The 23,216-nt window shown below is 37.0% G+C and overlaps 2 protein-coding genes across 3 annotated transcripts; both read left to right on the forward strand.

Moving 5' to 3' along the window:
- Positions 1-1,814: 1,814 nt before the first annotated feature.
- LOC107825398 (trihelix transcription factor PTL-like) lies at positions 1,815-14,170 on the forward strand. 2 transcript variants are annotated; one of them, XM_075254026.1, is made up of 4 exons: positions 1,815-2,412; positions 5,115-5,991; positions 12,666-12,726; positions 13,943-14,170. In XM_075254026.1, exons 1-4 carry the CDS (start codon positions 2,009-2,011, stop codon positions 13,981-13,983), a joined length of 1,383 nt encoding a protein of 460 aa, XP_075110127.1. In that variant the 5' UTR covers positions 1,815-2,008; the 3' UTR covers positions 13,984-14,170. The 2 variants fall into 2 exon arrangements, with proteins under 2 accessions (XP_075110127.1, XP_075110128.1); XM_075254027.1 differs by lacking the exon at positions 12,666-12,726 and having other exon boundaries at positions 1,816-2,412.
- Positions 14,171-17,783: 3,613 nt separating this feature from the next.
- On the forward strand, positions 17,784-18,401 carry LOC142180947 (uncharacterized). Its single transcript, XM_075253052.1, has one exon. It carries the CDS (start codon positions 17,784-17,786, stop codon positions 18,399-18,401), a length of 618 nt encoding a protein of 205 aa, XP_075109153.1.
- Positions 18,402-23,216: the final 4,815 nt, after the last annotated feature.

The following is a 23,216-nucleotide window of genomic DNA, read 5'->3' on the forward strand; positions in this document are numbered from 1 at the left end:
TCTAGCTTCAGGTTTGCACACTTGAATCACACACGAACTGCTTGCAAAATGCCTTGCTATTTTGCTCTCAATTCACGTTTATTGTGCATGCCTGTAAAATGAGAACATCCTGCAATATATAGAGTTGGTAAATTAAGAAATGACTAGAGTTTTAATGCTACTTTTCCTTGGTGGAAGAGTTCTAGTTAACTTCAACCTCTAACTCCTTTCTTATCTTAGTGTTCTCTTTGAGTAAGGAGTCCTTTTCCCTATCAATTATGCAAACTTTTCGATCAAGAGATATCTAATATACCATGTTAAACTTATCTCGTTCACGTGCATCCCATATACTCGAATCTGTCTGTGTCTATGTACACAAAAGATAGACCTAGTTCATGCGTGACCTTCTTTTGTCAATCTTCAAAACAACCTTCACTTCCAACATTTTATAAGTGACAGCGGTCTAAAAAGGCTGTACCCAAAACACATTAAAAACGTAATCAACAGAAAAGCAAACGGAAAGAAGGGAATTATATACTCTAGTATCAAGAAAGCACAATATCTGAGTATCATAGTATTAACTACTCAGCTCAATTTCTGTCGCACACTTTTCCTTTTAGGTATGTCTCGAAAAGATTGTCGTAGCTCTTTATACTTGAAACTATTTAATCATATCATTTTATTTTATCTGACCTGTTATGACTCACCTCATATAAAAGTTTACCTTTTTGAGGAGTGAATTGAAATATAAAATGAGAAGTGAAATTCTTACCGCTACCATTTACTGTCGACTATAAGGGCAACTTTAGTACTTTATATACGTATATAATTTCTTTTTTCATGATACTATTTAGTTTATGTATCAAAAATCTTCTTTTGTAGGGGTAAACTCTGCCACATTAAAAGAGAGGGAGGAAAGTATTATGGTGCTATAATAAACTTTTTCACTCTTGTTCGACCTTCTCTTTTTTTCTTTCTTTTTTTTAATAGGAAAACGAAAAATTGGAGATGGCTAAGTGTTAAATTTATTTATGACTTGTGCTATTTATATATTCATGTACATCCAAAGAGCGACAGAGAAAAGAGTGAACAAGCTTTATAGCCTGTTTGGCAAACTTTTCCAAAAGCATTTTTTTTTTTCTAATTTGAGGTGTTTGGCCAAGCTTATTTGGGGAAAAAAAGTGTTTTTGGGAAGAAGCCGTTTCAGAGAAGCAGAAAAAAGTAGCTTCTTTCCAAAAGCAGAAGCATAAGCAGTTTTGGCTTTTCTTCTTACCTAAAATACCCTTAACAAAATATAATATATACCAAAATAATCCTTAAACCTAATACTTAGGATATTAATTTATAAATATTTCTTTTTATTTTAGGAAATTTTCTAATATATAGTGACTTTAGGGGTGAATACTTTTATATTTGTTGAAGGAATTTTAATATATTTAACTTATATTAAAAGAATTAAGTACTTTTTAATTTTATTTTCATATTTTACTTAAATAAAATGGATTATTTTTTTAATTATTGCATGTAATAACAAAATTTTGATATTATTTATTTACTTATAATATTAATTATTAAGTAAATCTATTCATGTCCTTATTCGTAATTTGACACTTAAAAGCACTTTCTAAAAAGCTTGACCAAACACAAATTATTTCTCAAAAGTGCTTTTCAGAGTAATTAGCCAAACACAAACTGATTCTCTTCAAAAGTATTTTTTTCAAAAGTATTTCTCAAAATAAGCTGATTTCTCCAGCTTACAATGCTATTATATTGCAGCTAGCTGCCGTGAACACAGAGAAATGGGTCCATATATATTCCTTACACTTCCTTTTTATATGTACTAAAAATCATAGCTTTTTTTCTATAAGGACACGATCTGGGTCTATCGCTCCTTTCATCATCTCTTCCTCCTACTGTCCTTATTCTTTTTTTTTAATTTAATCATTCAGTATTCGAAATCCACTAACCTCGACTCAGTTCCTCCTTTCTTACTGCTGACGCTTTTAATTTGTTTTTTAAAATTTTGGAAATGGATGATCATGAGTATGGAATGATGGATCTAACACAGTACATTAACGGAAGGCCTATATTTGCTTCCAATATTCCGCCACATCTGCATTCAGATTTGTTATGTAGTCACCAACACTACGAGATGGTAATGGCTACTGTGCCACAACATAACTGTGTTCCTCATCCCACGGCAGCTGCAACTGCTAGACCTAGTGTTAGTGGCGGTGGCGGCGGGGCCACGCTTAGTACTGCGTCGGAGATGGAGGGTTGTGGTGGTGGTGGTGTTATGCGCGGAGGTGGTGACGGCGGAAATGGACGGTGGCCAAGGCAAGAGACTCTTACACTACTTGAAGTTAGATCACAACTTGATTCCAAGTTCAAGGAAGCTAATCAAAAAGGTCCCCTCTGGGATGAAGTCTCCAGGTATACTATATATATACCCTCCCACTAAATACTTTAACCTAATTCAACGGATGGAGTTATTCAATCCCCGAGCTTCTGGGCATTGAGAACTGACTTCGGATTTGTTACTTGGATAGTGAGTAGCAAAAAAAGGGTTGGGTTTAAACTTCAAAGCTTAGAATTTTCACTTTCTTAGGTGGACTAATGCTATACCGAGAAGGATCACCGGCACCCAAAAACTCCATAATGTGTTCTTAGAAAATAGTGATATATTACTAGTGGACACCCTATATACAAACAGATTTTGGTTGAATCTAAAAGTGCATTCCGACCTTCAAATCCTGGTCAGTTCACCTCTGCTTTCACGCCCCAGTTTGTGAAGCTACCTGAAATTTCCCTCATTAGCCGAAGGCGGAACCAGCTCCTCCCGAACCATCCTCAAAAGTGTAAAAAAAGGAGAAACTTTAATTTGCACGCGTAAAAATTCTGTTAAATTGTGTGATAATCTGATCTAAACGATTAAGCTAGTAGAGAAAGCAACATTTGTGTTAATTATATATGTCGTCTCAACAAATTCAATATATAGCCAACGTCTCTATTTTACTTCTTCCTCCCCTTTTTTTGTGATATGTTTAGTTGTATTAAATTTGCCATCAATTTTATTTTGTTTTTGTCTTTTCTTGTTTTTGGGGTGGGGTGTGGGGGGATCTTAAGTTGTTTGTTGATGGGAAATACCCAATTTAGTACTGTTCACAACAAGAGTTGCTTTTATGTGAGGTTTTCTGTATAGGCAGCAATTGTAAGCAACCTCCTCAGTGAATTAATTGGTTACTATTTCTGTGATAGAAAATGACAGTTCATTGAAGTTCAGTTGGAGAATCAGGTGTTATTTTCATCTTTATTTCGTCAGCTGTTTCATTACCTCTCTTTCTGATCATCACATAATTTAAGAATGAGTAGCTGGCTTTATTCAAAAGACACTTTACTTCCTTTTAGCTAGAACAATGGCAGGATTCTTTTGGATGCCAAGTACTACCTATTTGCTGCATCCATCAATATCACTTGAAGTTGTTGCCTGTTGGACTGACCATTTAACCATTTAATCTAGGGTTCCTTTATATTCTATCTATTCCATTTTATATGATGCTCTTTTCTAATCTGTTTTGGAAAAAAACTAGGCGAAATACATAAGTTACCACCTGATCTATGAACCAAATCCCCTTTACACACTTCCTGACAGCAAAAATCATCTTACACATTCAACCTTTCAAAAGTGTATCTAATACACACTTTTTTTTTTCTTGACCAGTTTTGTAGAAATGTGTAATGTCACGCACCAATAAAATCGTGACACGTGTCAGTACTGATTTTCAAAGAATAAAATACTTAAATTTTCAACTCCACCCTTTAACCATCTTCTCCCTCTCATCTCTTTCTCTTCTCCGACAAAGTATCCCCTGCCGACCACAAGAAAAAATCCACCAAAAATTAAAATAATTTTTCCTTCCTCCATTATCACCACCTTATCACTGTTGTTACCGCCATAGCTGCCACCAACGTCATAGCTACTACCATCACCATTAATGTTCAAAACAAATTAACAAATACCACAGTCCCCCTTCTCCACACCCATTTAAAAAAAGAAACCTTTGTTTGAAAATGAGAAATCCAACAGCAATTGAAGAGGAAAATACTTTAAATGTATGTTATGATTCTTTTTATACATGGGAAGAAACATAATATCAAGTTGGATTATAACTTCAAATGCAAAACCCACTTTAAATTGGCTTTAATTGTTATAGTGAGAGTTTGCCGGAAGGTGATTTGGGGAAGAAATGTAAAATAATTTTTTTTTGTGTGTGTATGGGGGGAGGGGTGGGGGAGAGGGGGGGGGGGAAGTGGGAGGATGGATCTAAGCTGAGATGACAAGGAACAAAAAAGAAAGCCAGATCTGGTTTCCCCTTTTCTAGTTTCTTTTTACTATCATATTAAGAAAAAATATAAGGAAAAAAATTATGACATGTGGCATTTAATTAAGGATCTAAATAAAATTTTAGTGGTTATACGCGCTCAATGTTTTAGTTAAACACGCGCATGCCATCTGGAAAAAATGGTGTGTCTTAAACTCACTTTTGAAAGGTTGAATGTGTAAGATGATTTTTGCCGTGAGAGAGTGTGTAAGGAGTATTTGGTCCATAGTTTAGATGGTAACATATGTATTTTGCCAAAAAAAATGAAACGTTTCTATATTTTGTAATCTCTTTAACATTAAATTTCTCATTTTATCCTTAATGTCATGTTTTTAAGATCATAAAAATGTCATGATACATTTAAAACCCCAAGTTCTAAGAGTGCTTTTGGCAGGGACGTATGCACCTTATACCATGCGGTGTCATGGGACACCAGTTAATTAATCAAAAAATTTCACTAGATATTTATAAGAAAAATAAAAATATTGGGGATACGTAGAGAAAATTACTCCGCTTGTCATTATAGTGATTTATTCATTTGTCCATTTCTTCAAATTATGTCACAATTTATGTAAAATCTTGCACACGCCACTGACTTTTGGTATATGTCAAAAGTCTGTCTTTCTTAAACTTCGTGTCCAGTAAAACACCAATATATAAAATGAAACTGATGGAGTATTATGTACGTATATACCTTAATTAATACCCTATAATCTTCTAATGCATTCCTCGATCTTTCTCCTCCAATTTTAGGATTATGTCTGAGGAACATGGATACCAAAGGAGTGGGAAGAAGTGTAGGGAGAAATTTGAGAACTTATACAAATACTACAAGAAGACTAAAGAAGGAAAAGCTGGAAGACAAGATGGCAAACACTATAGATACTTTAGACAGCTTGAAGCTCTCTATGGTAAAACAAGCAATACAATCTCAATATCAGAAACCAACAATATTGGAAGCAGTAATTTTCACTACAATAATCCCATAAACAACAACAATCAAGAATCTCATAATTTTCATCATCAGGGTCATAAGTTCTCTGATAGTCTTATAAGTCTCTCTGATTCCTCTGATTCTGATCATGCAACTTCATTCGATGATAGCGAACTCAATATGGACAATGACTCAAAAGAAAAGAGGAAGAAGAAAAGAGGAAAAAGGAGTTGGAAAGGTAAGATAAAAGACTTTGTGGACATACAAATGAAGAAGTTAATAGAGAAACAAGAAGCTTGGTTAGAGAAAATGATGAAGACAATTGAACACAAGGAACAAGAGAGGATTTTAAGGGAAGAAGAATGGAAGAAACAAGAATCAATTAGGATAGAAAAAGAGCAAAAGTTTTGGGCTGGTGAAAGAGTATGGATTGAAGCTCGTGATGCTGCTTTAATTGATGCATTGCATAAATTAAATGGAGATCAAGAACTGATCAAGGTTAATAAAAATGCTTCAATATGTAAAGATATGAATTGGGATGGCATAAATGGATACCTAATCAAGTGCAACAAGAAACAAAAAGAGAATTGCTTGAGCTCATATTATAATTTCAAGAACAATGAAGAAGGGAGATCTTATTGTGAAACATCAAGACATGTACCAAATGTTCAAATAATGGATCCTGGGATGTTTCAGGTTAGTGGTTAATTTAAGTTTGATTATGGTACTTTTGTTTTATTGAGGTGCTAACTGGTTTGTGGAATATTTAGGGATTATTGAAGTTAACTCATCCTAGGAAATGAGATTAATTTATCTTCATTTTTAATTATTTCCGGATATTCTTGAGATTTAATTTCTTTATCTTAATGTTGGTCTGAGACTCTGATATGACGTGCTTTTTCCTTCATTTTTTGTCAATTAGCTAGTTTTTTTTTTAAGAGTAAAATAATTTTATTAATGATACTTTCTGAGCATAATTTTATGTATTCCCTTGGTTCTTCTCTTCAAACTCTTTCATGATTCGAGGTCATAAGCAGCATATTTTTCGAACACTGCATGATACGAATTTATGTGTTTGATCTCCATAAAAGGATGTGTTGTGGAACTTCTTGAACTGTTTGATTGTCAAAAAGTATCATGCTATATCTTGATCTCTTTATAAATATTTAATGAGTTTATGAACTTTTTGAGATAGTTGCTTTGTTTTGATTTAGGTTAATATATGGATCTCTAATGTAAGTGGTTAGTGAGATATCTGAGTTCGTTCACTCTATCATGAACCAAAACCTTAACCCTTCTTCACATTAGTCCTTTATGCATTTTTTTTGTTACGTTAAAATGTGTAAATCAGACATGAAATTCTTCTATTTTCTTCTTTTGTTCCCCCATACGGGATTGGGTTTGGTATTTGAGTATCTAACTATATAAAGATCAGAGCCATTATTTAATATTCTTTTATGAACTAATTATGTTTCTTAAAGCATTTTGGAGCCAAAAAGAAGTTAAATATATAAACAACTTAGAAGGATCATGCATATTAGGAGTGTACAAAGGAAACCGACAAACCGCACCAATTCGATAATCCGAGTCAAACCAAGAAAAAAAACCCGACCATAATTGGTTTGGTTTGGTTTTAACTAAAGAAAGTCAAACCGAAACCAAACCAACCCGACATTATATATATAGAAGTTTTAGATATATTTAATATATAAATATATTTATTGTGATGTAATTTATAAATATTTCTTAAAAAAATTTCATAATTTTATCTTTTAAGGTTGAACTTAGAACTTTTGACTGTTCCAATAAGTTTTATAGCCATTAATATTAGTAAATTAAATAATGCTAACAAAAGCCCAAACTAAAATCAAATTAATACTAATGCTAACAAAAAATATTCAATTTCAATAGTCAATACTACGAACGAGAATGTAATGAATATTTATTTTTTGTTTTGCAATAATTTAGATAAAAATGCATAATCTATTTTTATCTTTTCTTTAGTGTTTAGTCATGTCATTAATACTCCCTTATTAGTCTACTTACTTTAGCATGACTTAGCACTTTTAGATTATGTTTATTTTTATTATAGTTTTTTAATTAGCAATATTCTTATTACATAATTTTATTGTCTTTATTATTGAATATTTTAGGATAATGTCATGACACATCTCATATTTTGTATTATTTTCTTGGAAAATACTTTATATAGTTGTATCTTACAAGGATTAAAGAAATATTTTGAGTATATGTTATATGTTTTGTTCTACGAAGATTTTACCGGAAAAAAAAAACCGAAAAACCCGAAAACCCGAAAAAACCAGAGAAAAACCGAGATTGAAAAATCCGAGTTTTATTGGTTTGGTTTGGTCTTTAGATTTAATAACCCGACACAATTGGTTTGATTTGATAATCGTAAAATCCGAACCAACCCGACCTATGTACTCCCCTAATGCATATATACAACAAGCATGAAAAGACATTTTCGCATTTTCTAAAATTTCGTATGGTGCTTTGTACCTAAATGTAGCAAACCATAAAGTTGAGCTCAAATTATATACTTTCCCCGTTTCAATTTATGTGAACCCATTTGATTAGGCACGGAGTTTAAGAAAAGTGAGAAGACTTTTGAACTTGTGGTGTAAAATGAAGCACATATATTTTGTGTGGCTATAAATCATTGCATAAAGGTAAATTGTTTCCAAATAAGGAAATGGGTCATTCTTTTTGGCACGAACCAAAAAGAAATAGGTTCACATAAATTGAAACGGAGGGAGTGTAAAAACAACGAGAGTAATGGAAGAACAGAGCTCAAGCTTGAGCTCCAATGTAGGAACCCTAGAAGGTTCTCGAAGATGAACAGAGAAGAGAGAAGGCCGGTTATGTGAAATGAACTGACTAACTGTATTAGACTTTCAATTGAGTACATATATACACTTTACACGTGTGTAATGTAAATGACCAATATCAGCTAACTAATACACAACTAACTATTTATTAACAGACTACTAACAAACAATGCATATACACATAATAAATACACTATCTCAATACCCCCCTCAAGTTGGAGGTGAGGGTGTCATTGCCAACTTGCTCATAACTGTTGCATGCTTGACTCCAGTAAGTGCTTTAGTCAAGACATCAGCCAACTGACTATTAGTTCCAACATGATGAAGAGACACCAGTCCTTCTTGTAACTTGTCTCTTACAAAGTGGCAGTCTACTTCAATGTGTTTGGTCCGCTCGTGGAAAACATGATTTCGAGCTATATGTAGAGCAGACTGACTATCACAAAACACTGTGACTGGTGTAGGAAATGGAACTGTTAGCTCAGTAAACAGTCTGCACAACCAAACAAGCTCTCCAACTACATTTCTGAGGGCTCTGTACTTTGCTTCTGCAGAAGAAAGAGATATGGTAGCTTGCTTCTTGGACTTCCAGCTAATGGGACTATCACCAAGCAATACCAGATACCTACTAACAGATTTCCTAGAATCCGGGCAGACAGCCCAATCAGAATTACAATACCCTCTGATTGTGTAATCTGGGCTGGTAGACATAAAAATTCCAAGAGTGGGATCAGCTTTCAAGTATCTAAGTAAATGGTAGGCAGCCATGAGGTGAGGTTCCCTGGGATCTTGCATGAATTGGCTGAGGTGCTGGACACTATAAGCAATGTCCAGCCTTGTATTTGTGAGAAAATTCAATTTGCCTATCAAGGTTCTATACAAAGAGGGGTCTGCTAGGGGTACACCTTCCTTGGCTTGAAGTTTGACTGTAGGATCTAATGGTGAGCTGAAAGCACTAACATGAAGACATTCATACTCCTTCAGTAGGTCAAGAGCAAATTTTCTTTGAGAGATTATCACACCATCTTCCCTGTAGAGAACTTCTAAGCCCAAAAAATAATGTAGCCTGCCCAGGTCATTGATTTTGAATTGAGCATGAAGAAAGGCCTTCAAAGAATTGATTTCCTCTGAATTATTCCCTGTGACAATAACATCATCCACATATATAGCAACATATATAACAGAAGAGTCAGATTTCTTGTAAAACAAAGAATAGTCATTGAGAGAATGTGTATAACCCTTGGAGCACAAGGCCTCAACCAATTTGGCATACCACTGTCGACTGGCTTGTTTCAAGCCATACAATGACTTGTTCAATTTGCACACTAGCCTAGGTGTATCAACCAACAGTCCAGGAGGCAAATCCATATACACTTCCTCATGTAAATCCCCATGGAGGAAGGCATTGTTAACATCAAGTTGGAAAACACCCCAATGTCTCTTTACTGCAGTGGCTACAAGTGCTCTAATGGTTGTCATCTTCACAACAGGAGAAAAGGTTTCAGTGTAATCAACACCAGCCTGTTGTGTATACCCCTTTACTACTAACCTGGCCTTAAATCTCTCAATACTACCATCAGCTCTGTGTTTGATCTTGTATACCCATCGACAACCTATTGGTCTCTTCCCTGTAGGTAAGGGAACTAAGTCCCAAGTGTGATTGGCATGGAGAGCCTCAAACTTTGATGACATTGCTGTTTGCCAGGCAGGATTCAAGGCTACTTCCTCATAAGATCTTGGCTCACTATCATGGCAAACACTTTGCCCAAGCTGCTGACTATCAGGGACCAATGAAGTGAAAGGGACATGATGATGTTTGGAGAAAAGGGCATTGAGAGAAAAAGGAGGATCTGAGTTAGATGTGGAGGCAGAGGAAGATGAAGTAGATGGAGAATCTGAATTAGATGGAGAGTGAACAATAGAATACAGGTTAGGTAAAGAACACACATAATCTTCTAAATGTGCAGGCAAATGATTTTCTCTAGTAGACCTTCTAGGTACATGATTGTCTTGAATTTGAGGTGTTGAATGAAGTACAGGGGATTGCAGGGATGAAGAGTGACTTGGAGGTGAAATGGGAGTAGTTGTAGGTGAGGCTATATGAGAGGTGTCATCTGAGTCTGATTGTGGTCTAGACACACAATCAGTTGAATGCATGTCAGGAGATGAAATATCTATTGTATGAGGGACAGAATCAAGCACCAAAGGAAAAGAGGAGGATGAATCAGGTAGAATAGCAAAAGGGAAGATATGTTCATGAAAAATTACATCTCTAGATACATGAATTTTTTTTGTGGCCAAATTCAGAACTTTGTACCCTTTAGCATCATAGGGGTATCCCACAAAGACATGAGGAGTTGTCCTAGGCTCAAACTTATCTCTATGAACTTTAAGTATAGTGGGAAAACACAAACATCCAAAACTTCTCAAGTGTGAATAGGTTGGTGGTTTGCTATATAGGATCTCAATTGGGCATTTATTTTTCAGATAAGTAGTGGGAAGTCTATTTATAATATGGGTTGTAGTTAATAGACATTCACCCCAGTATTGCAAGGGTAATTTGGACTGGAAAAGGAGTGCCCTAGCAGTCTCCAAGAGGTATTTATGCTTTCTTTCTACAACTCCATTTTGTTGAGGAGTGTAGGAGCATGTTTTTTGATGAATTATTCCCTTGGACTGAAAGAATGATAAGGTTTCCATATTGACAAATTCTGAACCATTATCTGATCTGAGGTATTTGACACTGGATTTAAAATGGACTTCAACTAAGGATATGAAGTTCTTGATGACTTGTAAGACATTACTTTTACTACTTAAGAGGTGGGTCCAAGTGGCCCTGCTATGATCATCAACCAAGGTGAGGAAATATTTGTAATTATCATGAGTGGCAATATGATAAGGTCCCCAAAGGTCCACATGAAGAAGCTCAAAGATGGAAGTAGTAGTGTTAGTCCTGTGAGAAAAGGCAAGTCTAGGTTGTCTAGCCATAGGACAAATAGAGTAGAGGAAAGGCTGTTTAGTTGAGAACTGAACAGTGATGAAGGATATCCCCCTCATTTTGATAAAGGGTACATGACCTAATCTGTAATGCCATAGCAAGTCATCTTGATTCTTATCAGACAAGAGAGAATGTGAGGAAATGCACTGAGTTTTATTACTGGTGGAATTATTTACAATTGATTGTGAATAGCAAATGGGAACATTTACAGATGATTCAGGATGTTGACAGTGCAAACTATTTACATTAGAAGGTTTAGACAAAACAGAACAAAAAACAGGTAAAGGAACATGTGAAGTAGAGCATGAATTCTTCAGACAACTCGAACACAAGAGGTACAAGCCATCCTTGACCTTACCAATCTCCAGAGGCCTCTTCATTGAAGGGGCCTGCAGTTGACAAAGAAAGTTAGAGAAAACAACCAAACATTTAAGTTGAGAAGCTAAAGAATGAATTGATATAAGATTGTACTTGAAGGATGGAACATAGAGAACTCTATGCAGAACAATGTTTGGTGCTAATGTGGCAGTTCCAATTTCTGTAACTTTGACCCTATAGCCATTTGGTAGTGTGATTAAGATGGGGTACACTAAGGTTTTATTGTGAGTAAGTAAGGATTTTGTTACAACCCATATCCACATGTGTTAGTTCATGCCATATATCAGTTAATATAAATCCAAGAAGGAATTATCTTTGAGATGATAAGAAGTCAATCCTATTGGTCTTAAGTGATACAAGAGTGTATAAGGGTGATTAACCAGTATTAGAAGTTAAACGAATCAAGGATGTTGTAACTCGTATTTTCAGGTAATCTAGCGGTGCTTAATACACTCAAGAGGTCATTTATTAAGGTATTTTAATCATATAATATCCGTATCATAAGTCTTGAAGTCAAACGAGTTATGAAACAAAAGTCGACAAAAGTTGTCGCAACTTAGGTTCATAATTTTACTTAAACATTAGGTCAAATGTTTCTAATCTTTTCTCATAATTTACAAGGAATTACGGGGTGATCTACCAACCAAATTAAAGATCTATGAGTCTAGTTTCCAACGCATTAAACCGTTCATCGATACGATCTCGGAGTAGAGAGATATTCGCGTTTTCGCGAGACTGCGCCAAGCACCTCTCTATGGGGCCCACTAAGGCGGTTTAAGATATTTGGACCTATATAGGATGCCTCCAACCCGTTTTAAGTCATTTCTTCTCACTATTTTCAGACCTTAGAACCCTAGGAACATCCTCTCAAGGTTCTCTCAAGATTCAAGACCCAAACAAAGGGCAAACAACACAAATCAAGTGTCGGGAATTCCGTGGCGCTAGTAAGTCTCTTGTTCTTCTTGTTGTTGCTCATTTTTGTGTCGTTCCAGCTCGTGTGGGAGGTTGTTTTAAAGGGTTTATGTTTTGTAAATACTCCCTCATGTTCTTAATATCAATCCTAGGTGATTTCAAGCCTTCTAAAGTGATTCTAGTGCCGAAAAACACTAATTGATCGCTAGTTTCGCTTTTTGTTGTTGTGGCAGCATTGGAGGGATATTTCATGGAAATTTAAGGTCAAATTGGAGTTGTTATTTCTGTATAAAGGTAAGCAACCTCTTACTCTATATGTATTTAAGATTATCCAAGTTGCAGCTAAGCCATTGAAGCTAGAACTTGTGAAATATATATCGAAAGGCTTGGAAGTAATGTTATTGTTTTGTGGACTGTTTTGCGTTGTTGTTGGGCTGCGTATTTTACTACTATCTTGTGGAGTTTTGGAGGAGTAAGGGTGTGGAGAAACACCATATATATGTAGGGTTATGGGCTGATAGTTATTCGTAACATTTCCAGGTTGTTTGACACGACTACGGTGGTCGTCGTATGTATGGAGTGATTAGGATGTGTGTGGACTATTTTGGGAGGCTCAATATGTTTATTATTGATGTTGTTTGGGCTGTTTGGTGACTGTTTTGAATGGTGTGAGGTCATATATATAGGGGAGGTGCTGTCCGTTTCATCGTAAAATAGGTTGTGGTCGATACATAATAGTTATGACGCTTAAATGATAACGATAGTATCGTTTCTCTTATTGTAGACTAAGGAGTTTTGACAATTGCATAGCTTGAGATTGGGGCAGTATATACAAGGTATGTGAGGCTATCCCTTTCCTTCTTTTGCACGACTCCGATTGTACATAATGTAATGAACGATCTTCCAAGATACTCTACTCTTAGAAGCTAGCAGTACTTACATTGTTTTCCCTCTTATGGAACGATTGATGTTAATGTTGCTTCTCTTAGTCTTATGTTATCAATGTTGTTGGTACTTCCTGATCCTTATAAGGTTCATAGTGAAGAGTTAGTCCTAATAACGTGTACAGAGGATACCGACCTTACGTCACTCCGAAAGGTTTAGAATGTGATTCCATGAGTCGAGCATGCATTATATATATGTATCTATTTTACTCTACCGAGCCACGCTATAGTTGGCCGGGTACGGCACCTATTGTGCAACCACTGATCAGTTGGGTTTTACCGAGCTCCACGTGGCCGGGTACGATTCTACCGAGCCTATTATGGCCGGGTACGATATGATGATGATGATGCCCATAGAGGCGAATGCTTTAAAGGTTTATGTATTTATATATATGTATCATGCATTTCATGTAAGTAGCCCTCAGAGGTACTAAGATGTTACAGGTTGTATATTCTCTATCCTTGCTTACATTACTGATCGTATTTATGGTTCCTTGTCTTACATACTCAGTACTTTATTCGTACTGACGTCCTTTTATTTGTGGACGCTGCATGTCGTGCTGTAGGTCCTGATAGACAGGTAGGTGCAGCTCCCCCACCACAGTAGACTGTCCAGTTCAGCGGTGATTGGCGAGATCCCTTCTCCGGACTTGCCTTGGTCTTGGTATGCAATTTTTGTTATAGACATTATGGGTATGTCGGGGCCCTGTTCCGGCTATATTGCAACACTTATGTTCTTTTAGAGGCTCATAGACAGGTGTCGACTCATGTATAGTTTGGTATGCCTTGTCGGCTAGTTTTTGTTGTATAGTCTTTCATAGTAGCGTGGTAGCTCATACCTTATATGTAGTTTCTTGATTGTCTGGTCATCCCCTGCTATGTATGTTCATGCCGTCATATTTTATTGTTGGTTGTCTATGATCTAGGTCTACCATTTATATTGATCTCGTCAGCCCTAAAAGATAATAATGAAGGTTAGATGAAATGTGCATTGGTGCTCGGCAAGTGTGGTCGGGTGCTAGTCATGGCCCTTCAGTTTGGGTCGTGACAGATTTGTTAAAGGTCATATGGTTAGAGGCCCCAGAGTCCAAGATCCAAATGTCAGCCCTTGATTTAAAACATTTACATGAGAGCAAGCCAAAATCAACAGAGAGAACAGAAGCAGAACAAGCAAAAATACCTACAAAGTTCACAGCTCCACCAGTCACATTATTGTCTGAGTTATCTCCTCCAGTGCTGGTCTGAAAGTGTTGAAGCAAAGTCACCAACTGTCCATACTTCTCCCTAGTGAGACTCACATTGGAGTTGTTACTTTGAGCTTGTGTTTCTTCACCTTTCATGCAGAATGTATCGATTGGAGTAGTGTGTACATTAGCTGCGGTCCTTTTGCCTTTATTATACTTAGGATTCTGATTGAAATTTTGCGGATAACCATGGAGCTTGAAGCACTTGTCTTTAGTGTGACCAGTGCGTTTACAGTGATCACAGAAGGGACGTGGTCTGGTACTTGTGGAAGGACGATTGTTTGGGGAATAATTGGTTTTGAAGTTGTTATTCATAGATGCTATGTTGTTGAAATTATTGTGCGAAGGCACATTAACATTCAAGGAAGTAGAATCGAGCATGAGTTGATTATGTGGCTTCACTTCTCGTTGTTTTTCTTCCTAAATAAGCAAAGAGAAAGCCTGTGCCATGGTAGGCAGTAGATTCATCATGAGTATACTGCCTCGCACTGTGGTATACACCTCGTTTAATCCCATGAGGAACTGAATAAGTCTTCTATCTTGTTCAGCCTTGTGCATATTCTCCTTAGCCCCACAAGTGCAATGACAACTACATTGTGACTTAGTATTTATCATACTTAATTCCTCCCAGAGCTTCTTCATTTTCGTATAATATCCGATAACATCGAGGACTCCCTAAGCTAAATCATTGATTTTCTTTTGGATTTGATACAACTTAGTGCCATTAGTCTGATCGTACCTATCTTCCAATTCCCTCCAAAGTTCAAAAGCATTATTAGCGTACTCGACACTGTCAGCAATTTCCTTGCACAGAGAATTCAGGATCCATGAGGTTACCATATCGTCGCACCTTTCACACTGACGAAATTGTGGAGAGTCTAGATCTGGTTGCTTGTACTCTCCAGTGATGAATCCTACTTTATTTTTGACTGAAAGAGTTCTAAGGACGCTCCTTCTCCAGGATCAGTATCTGACGTCGTTCAATGGTGTTGTCACCAACATCGCACTAGGATTATCCGATGGATGCATGTAAAATGGGCAGCTTGGATTGACTCCGGGGTCAGTGGCGGCGGCGTGAGTTGAATCACTTGCTTCAACTCCAGAATCATTATTTGTATCAACGATAGCCATGAGAAACAATATCAATTTGTCAAAAAATAAGGCGAGAAGAAGAAAATGTCGGATCAAAAATTTGGGGCAGAAATGGAGACAGTGACTGTATATTTGGAATCCAAAAAATTGAGAGAGAAATTGAAGAGAATAACGAGCAGAAAACCTTGCTCTGATACCATGTAAAAACAATGAGAGTAATGGAAGAACAGAGCTCAAGCTTGAGCTCCAATGGAGGAACCCTAGAAGGTTCTCGAAGATGAACAGAGAGAGAGAAGGTCGGTTATGTGAAATGAACTGACTAACTGTATTAGACTTTCAATTGAGTACATATATACACTTTACACGTGTGTAATGTAAATGACCAATATCAGCTAACTAATACACAACTAACTATTTATTAACAGACTACTAACAAACAATACCTATACACATAATAAATACACTATCTCAATAGTATTATATTTCTTATAAGCTTTTGGAGAAGTTCAATGCAGTCTGGGAACTTTTATGATTGCTTCTTTTAATATTATTAATTATTATATTTTGTTCTACTAGCATTTATCACTTTTCTTTTAAATGAGAACCATCTTCAAGCAATTTTTTTCACTTATTTATTTGATTAGGTAATGATCTTGAAGTCTTAACGATTTTCAGGAATTATCAGATGACGTTAGTTTACTTGACTTTGATGGTAAAGGCAGCAAACCTTCACTTTCTTTTGAAAACCTCAAGCAAATTAAGGAGGTTATGTTTTTTTTTCCTGTAAGTTTTTTTGGGGCCTAAACTACTTTTCTTAAGCTTTAGATACTAGACAAAATGCAAATGTTGACAACCCACAATATATATATATATATATATATATATATATATATATATATATATATATAATTTAACTGCCTCTGCAAGGCTCGTAGGGAAACCCAAAAATGGAGTTGTCATTTAAGGTCAGATTTCCAATTGGATAATGAGGTGAAAACTAGACAAATAGTACTTTTGTTATCTCAGTTACTTGTCAAATCAATGACGTCACTATGCCTAAAATTTCTTTTTTTTTCTTTTTAATTTGATCCCACAAAAGTTCAGATTCCCACAATTGAGGGTGGATTGTCTTGGAGATTTTAGAAAACATTGGATGTAACAAAAGCGAGGGGCTGAAAAAGAGATTAATATAATACATAGAACAAGAAAGAAATAGAGAATAAAGTTGCGAAACTAATTGATCAGCTTTGCCATTTGTAGTTATTTGTGATCAGTGGGGAAACTTCCTTTACTCCCAATGAATATATATATGGCAGTCTCAAGTCTGCTACTATCAGTAGTTCAGTACTACTATTACACAACAGTTCGAAAAACCCTTCTAATGCATGGTTCTGACTACTCATGAACGTCTGCAAACTTTAATTTACCCCACTATTCATCTTCTGTTTCTCAAATGGTAAATGTGTTGTCTTTCTCCTTTTCTCGATCAAATAATAAGGAGTATCATTGTTGGATAACAAGACCTGAGTATAGTATAATTTTGTATTAATTTGTATTAGTTATGTAGCTGATTGTATTAGTTATGTAGGTGAGGCCCAAAATGTAATTGTAGCATAGGCCCAAAATGTAATTATTGATAGTGCTGTAGTTAGGCCCAATTTTATATATAAGCATAGGAGCCACATCCAGAACCTTCGGATGGTCATTTTCTCTCTATACAGAAATATCTCTCGATGTTGTTTCTCTCTTTCATCCGTTGCACTCATTTTTCATTTCCTTCCGCAAATTCGACCTTCAAATGAGCTTCACATGGTATTAGAGCAGCGTATCCGGGTAGATAGGAGTGCGCTCTTCAATTTGATGTTCGTTTTGTCCATTTTTTCGGCGGTGAAAATTTTGAGGTTTTCCGTTAATCGGAGTTTCGCCGGAGTTTCGTCTTTTGCTGGTGATTTTTTCCCTTTCCTTGTGCATTTACCCTATAATTCCTTTTTTCTCTGCCCTATTTCACGGGATTTATGTTTTTCGTGGTCCTAGCGTAGATACAATTAGAAAACCCTAATTTTCCTTAGTGATGGGTTCTAGTCCTTCTGACAAATCACCTGCTGGCTCCCCTGCTAATGATACATTGTCCAATGAGACAATTGATCACAATCACCCACTTTACATTCATTCCTCGGATAATTTGGGGCTTTCACTAGTAGGGACGATATTCGGTGGGACGGGATATAGTGACTGGAGAAGGAGCATGCTTATTGCTCTTTCTGTCAAAAACAAGTTATATTTCATTCAACCTGATTGTGAGAGGCCACCGTTGAACTCACCTGTTTTTAGTCAATGGGATAGATGTAATAATATGGTGATCTCTTGGATTCATAATCTTCTCTCTCCAGCAATTCGTAAAAGTGTTCTTTACTGTCAACTTGCTAAAGATGTATGGATGGACCTGGAAGATAGATATGGACAACCTAGTGAGATTAGAATTTATCAAGTTAAGAAAGAACTTGCCTCCATTTCTCAGGGTGCTATGAGCATCCCTGAGTATTATGCCAAGATAAAGAGTGTTTGGGACGAATATAGTAATCTAACAGTTCACTCTGAAAGTCATTGTACATGTGGAGGTGGTAAAAAAGATATCCAGAAGCTTGAGGAAAATCAGAGGATGTACCATTTTCTAATGGGTCTAAATTAGAGCTATGCAAATGCTAGAAACAATCTCCTAATGATGACCCCCATTCCTTCCATCAATAGGTCACATTCTCTGTTGGTAACCGATGAATACCAAAGGGAATTCAGCCAAATATCCCTCAGTTTTCATCAGAGTCAGCATCCTTTTTGGTGGGTCTCAGAAGTCATTTCCTCCCAAAACCATGTTTGATCCCAGGAGAAACAATGTGGTATGCAATTTTTGTAACAAACTCGGGTATACAGTGGATAAATGCTACAAAAAGCACGGGTTTCTGATTCGATCCAACCCTACACCACTATAGAGTGGCAAGAGCGGTCGATGCAGCTTTTACCCGAGAAGGTCGGGATCGAATCCACAGGGAGCTAGAATGATTGGGAATTGGATTCCTATCTAAGCTAGCAGTACGTAGTGCTTTTAATTGCACTTCCAATCATATTTGTTTGTTTGTTTGTTACTTCTAATTTTATACTAATGATGTGCGAAATTAAACTAAGTAGATATGTATGTAGGGTATGGGTAAAGAGGCACTAGGGAAGTGACTTTCCTCTAGGTGAATACTTGACGAGTTCTAAAGCCTAAGGCAAAGTTGTTATGTTTGGGATCGCGATATAGCCAATGCACGAAACTACTCACTCTATACCTCTCAGTAGCTTGAGTGACTTTTCCCTAATTGGCTTTATCAAGACCAATTGGGTATCAAAATTGTGCAAGCAATATAGGCTCAAAGGGTATTACTATCTCTAGGTTTAACCCTTTAATTGGGGCTATCAATCTTTTGAATATGCCCCAATTCCTTGTTGGCCTGATTTTCCTAGACTCAAATTCTCTTTCTCAAGAAGAGCCCAAGTTAAAAAGGCATAAATTAGTATTTACAACCACTAATTCAACATGGAAAACATAAATCAGGCCAAATATCAACCACCCATAAACATCTAAGCCTTAAAATAAGAGACTCATCAAATACTCACACTAGGGTTGAGCCACAACCCTAGCTAATGAGTCTAGATACTCATAATAATGGAAGAAATCAAATATTGAGATGAAGAATAACCCATAAAATATAATTACAAGCTAAGATTTGAAGATTCAATGTTAAACTAGCTACAAAATTACTCAAAATAGACTAAAACCGTCGTTCACGTGCTCTGCTAAGTTAAAGATACCCTAAAAATATGAAAAAGAAGTATTTATACAAGGCTGAATTTTTTGGACAAAAATACCCCTGACGGAGGTACCGCGGTCCACAAGAAATGGATTACGGTCGCGGTGGGACTTTTAACTTCAAATCTCTGTTCTCTAAATCTAGCCACCGCGGACCGCAATAAATGGACCGCAACCGCGATGGCTTTACCGCTGCCGCACAAAATGCACCACGGTCGGCGGTGTTTTAAAACTTCCAAAATCCTAGCTCTATGAATCCCTTCTCCGCGGACCACAACAAATGGATTGCGGCCGCGATGAGACTACCACGGCCGCAAAGAGTCTACAGTGGGCCGCATTACTTGGAACTCCAGGATTGCACCTTCTCTGAACTTTGCCACCGCGGACCGCACTAAATGGACCGCGGCCGCGGTGGGTCTATTGCAGCCACAGTGGATTTATTGCTGCAATGTTGCTTTGACTTGTTCTTGACACTTGTACAAGTTTCACTTCTTTTTGAGTTGGATTTGACTTCCTTGTCACTTTTTGACCAAACACTGCAAACAAGCACAACATGTAAGCTTTCGGGATTACTTGTATACATTTTCAATCAAAAACTCAAGCAAAAAAGAGTAAAATAGACTAGAATTCCTAGTTATTAACTTCCCCAAACTTAAGCTTTTGCTTGCTCTCAAGCAAACAAAGTAAGTCCCACCTCCTTAAGAATAAAACCAAGAAAATTCAGCTTACTAAAGTGACCTAATCTAGCATCAATTGAGACTAACAATTGCCCTCAATTCAAATGAATCATTAACAACATTCAACCTTCAAAGCACCATGGTTTTAGTGTGACACAAAAGAATCTAGAGTTAACTCAACTCATCAAGAAAACTCTTTCTGCTACTTTGGTCATTGTGGAACCCAAACTTATGCTCCTCACTCTTCCTTAAGAAAAACCTCACTTTTAAATTGTAGCACTCAGAATGAGGATTGTGGAAAACACACTCATCTCTCTCAAAGAAAGGTCACAAGTCCGGCTCTAAATACCATAAGCTTGCCCCTTATGTGAGTCACCACTCATGTAAGCTTCACTCAACTCAAGATCATATAGGGCTTTTGTGGGGATACAATGAAGGCTTTTGGTTCAGGGTAGGAAATATTTTATCTAAGTAGGTTTCATCTTCCCTTAAGAACTTCATTTGCTTCATTTTGGCACACATTCTCTTAACTCTTTGAGTCATTTACTTCTTTCTTGAGGGTTATAGAGACACACTGTCACTCTTTCTTGTTCATTTCAAACATTTTTCTCCTTTCTAATCTTTCCACGCCTTTCATCTCTTTACTTTTATTGAATTCCTTCATTTCTTCCACATTGTTCATTCTTTTTGGATTTTTGATTTCTTTCTTTTTCTTTTTTTTTTCCTTTTCTTTTCTTCATTTTTGTACCTTTTACCACTTTTTGCATTCCTCGTCTCCCCCCAAACTTATGATTTTGCCTTGTGCTAAGAAAAGATCGGGTGCCAAGAGAGGGTTTTTGTAGAACGGGTAAAAGCTTGTATCATAGTCTTTGAAAGAAAAAGGATTATAGCTCAAAGGGGTTGACTAGGGATATTATCATTGGTAGCTATGGATGTTTTCAATATATCATTCGAATCAAGGATAGCCTATAATCACTTCTCAAGTCGAATTACACATAAGATTTCCTAGACAAACATTCAAGGCAAGTTCTAGACTAATGGCTCGGGACTTGGACTTGCAAATCAAATTCTCACCACACAAGCTATAGGATTGCTAAAGAGACAGAGTCGGGGGCCCACAACAACCTTAGCTAACATTTGAGCAATACAAATGGTCCCGAAAAACTACTTGATGATTATTAGCCAACACAAGAGTCTCAAGGTCACAACTGACCATCCTATACACACCAATTTATTTTTGACCATAAGATCAAAGGCAAATGTATTAGGCCCAAGTGAAGCTTTGCATGTGGCATCATTGCTTACTAACTACTATTTACACCAAAACAAAAAGAAAAACAGACTCAAACCCTTAAGAAGGTTGTCATGCCATCCATCATCGGGAAGAGCCATCTGGTTCACACAAACTCCACATTTGGAAAGAACCGTGACATTAAGAAAACCATAAGCTTATGGATCACACAAAATTGAAAAAAAGAAGCTATGAACTGAAAAGGAAGCTATTAAATGAAATAAGAAGCTATACTATTAAGGAAATTGCAAAAGAAGCTATGAAGTAAAATGCGAAAAGTTAACTGAATATGTACAAAAAGGGGTTTTTAGATGAATATACATAAGAAGGGATGAATATATACATGAGAGTAACTTTATATACAGACCAAACTAGAACAATAACGGAAAGTAAAATAAAAAGTAAAGTTATATACATACCAAAAGTGAAAAAACATAACAAAAAAAATAGAAAATAGTATCATAATATCATAATTACAGTCCAACATCATCAAAATAGGGTTACCCCCTCAAATGAAAGCTAGCATTGTCCTCAATGCTAACTAGCCAAAAATAAGCTCAAAAAGAAGATAAAAAGTAAAGAAAAACTCCCTATGGATCCTCCGTCTGCATGGGGTCCTGTAGTAGCACGTTGTCCTGTGACTGAGTGGGGTCATGTGACTGCTCGGGAACCTGTGACTGCTTTGGGACCTGAGGCTGGCTAGAGGAACCTCTCTGCGGGTCCTCCAACTCAATCATTGCATCATCTGCCTGGGGGGTCACTCTCCTCCTCTTTGGTGCCCTCTGCAACTCCTGGTCCTGCTCTAGCTCAGTCTGAGCTACTGGAGGCTGGACATGCAACAATAGCTCCAATGGTAGATGATCAGTAGCCTTCATCTTCTCCACTTCTCCCCTCAACTCCTTCACAGACTCCTTTGAGGCCCAAGTATGCTTCAACTTCTTGGTTCGCTTAGTCAGCTCCTTAAGTGACTTTCCATGAGCACCTATAACCTCCAATATCAACTGCTGGTTCTCCAGGAGCTTCTTCTGGTTGTCTAGAAGCTCCTTGAGAGTCTCCTCCACTGAAGCTGGAAGCTGTGGCTGTGGGGTACGGACTGAGCTGCCATTGAGCTAGAAAGTACAGACAGCTTAAAAGCTGCTATCTGCATCTAGTTGTTGATACAAAGAAGTGTTTTGCTCAAACGGTGGGCAGTCAATGGGTAGGCTGAGGATGATGGAATATCTGGAGTGGAGGTAGATGGTCCGGGGGCAATATCTGGTGTGGCTGTGGGAGGCTGCGAAGAAGGGACCACTACTATTGGCTCTTCAAACTAGCCAATAGAACAGTGGCTTTTCCTTTAGGATCTTTGCCTTTGGGGTTGTCATCGGCCTTGAGGCTATACCATAAAAAGGGCATTTTTGGTTTCACTTTCACGTCAAACTTCCTTTTCTCCACATCCCGGTCCTCAAAATACATTGTAAGGAAGTGCGGGAAGGGGTATGATCTCTCACCCTCATTGACGACCCTAGTGATCACCCTAGACATAACATTCCCAATATTGATCGGGAACCCCGCCATAATAGATGCCACCAATATTGCCTAGGAGACTGGCATAGAGTTTTCATGGGTAGTGGGATCCAGCCTGCTGTATACAAAGGTCTCCCGCCCCTTCGCCTCAAGATTTAAAGTCTTCCTCAAGATTACAACTCC

The sequence above is a fragment of the Nicotiana tabacum genome, chromosome 5 (assembly GCF_000715075.1).
Source record: "Nicotiana tabacum cultivar K326 chromosome 5, ASM71507v2, whole genome shotgun sequence".
Taxonomy (NCBI): domain Eukaryota; kingdom Viridiplantae; phylum Streptophyta; class Magnoliopsida; order Solanales; family Solanaceae; genus Nicotiana; species Nicotiana tabacum.

What these genes read in the sequence shown, in the direction of transcription:
- LOC107825398 (XM_075254026.1), top strand. Translation starts at nt 2,009, where the DNA reads ATGGATGATCATGAGTATGGAATGATGGATCTAACACAGTACATTAAC. An exon ending in CTCTGGGATGAAGTCTCCAG is followed by an intron (nt 2,413 to 5,114) that starts GTATACTATATA and finishes CTCCAATTTTAG; the next exon opens with GATTATGTCTGAGGAACATG. An exon ending in TGGATCCTGGGATGTTTCAG is followed by an intron (nt 5,992 to 12,665) that starts GTTAGTGGTTAA and finishes TTGTTGTGGCAG; the next exon opens with CATTGGAGGGATATTTCATG.
- LOC142180947 (XM_075253052.1), top strand. Translation starts at nt 17,784, where the DNA reads ATGGGTTCTAGTCCTTCTGACAAATCACCTGCTGGCTCCCCTGCTAAT.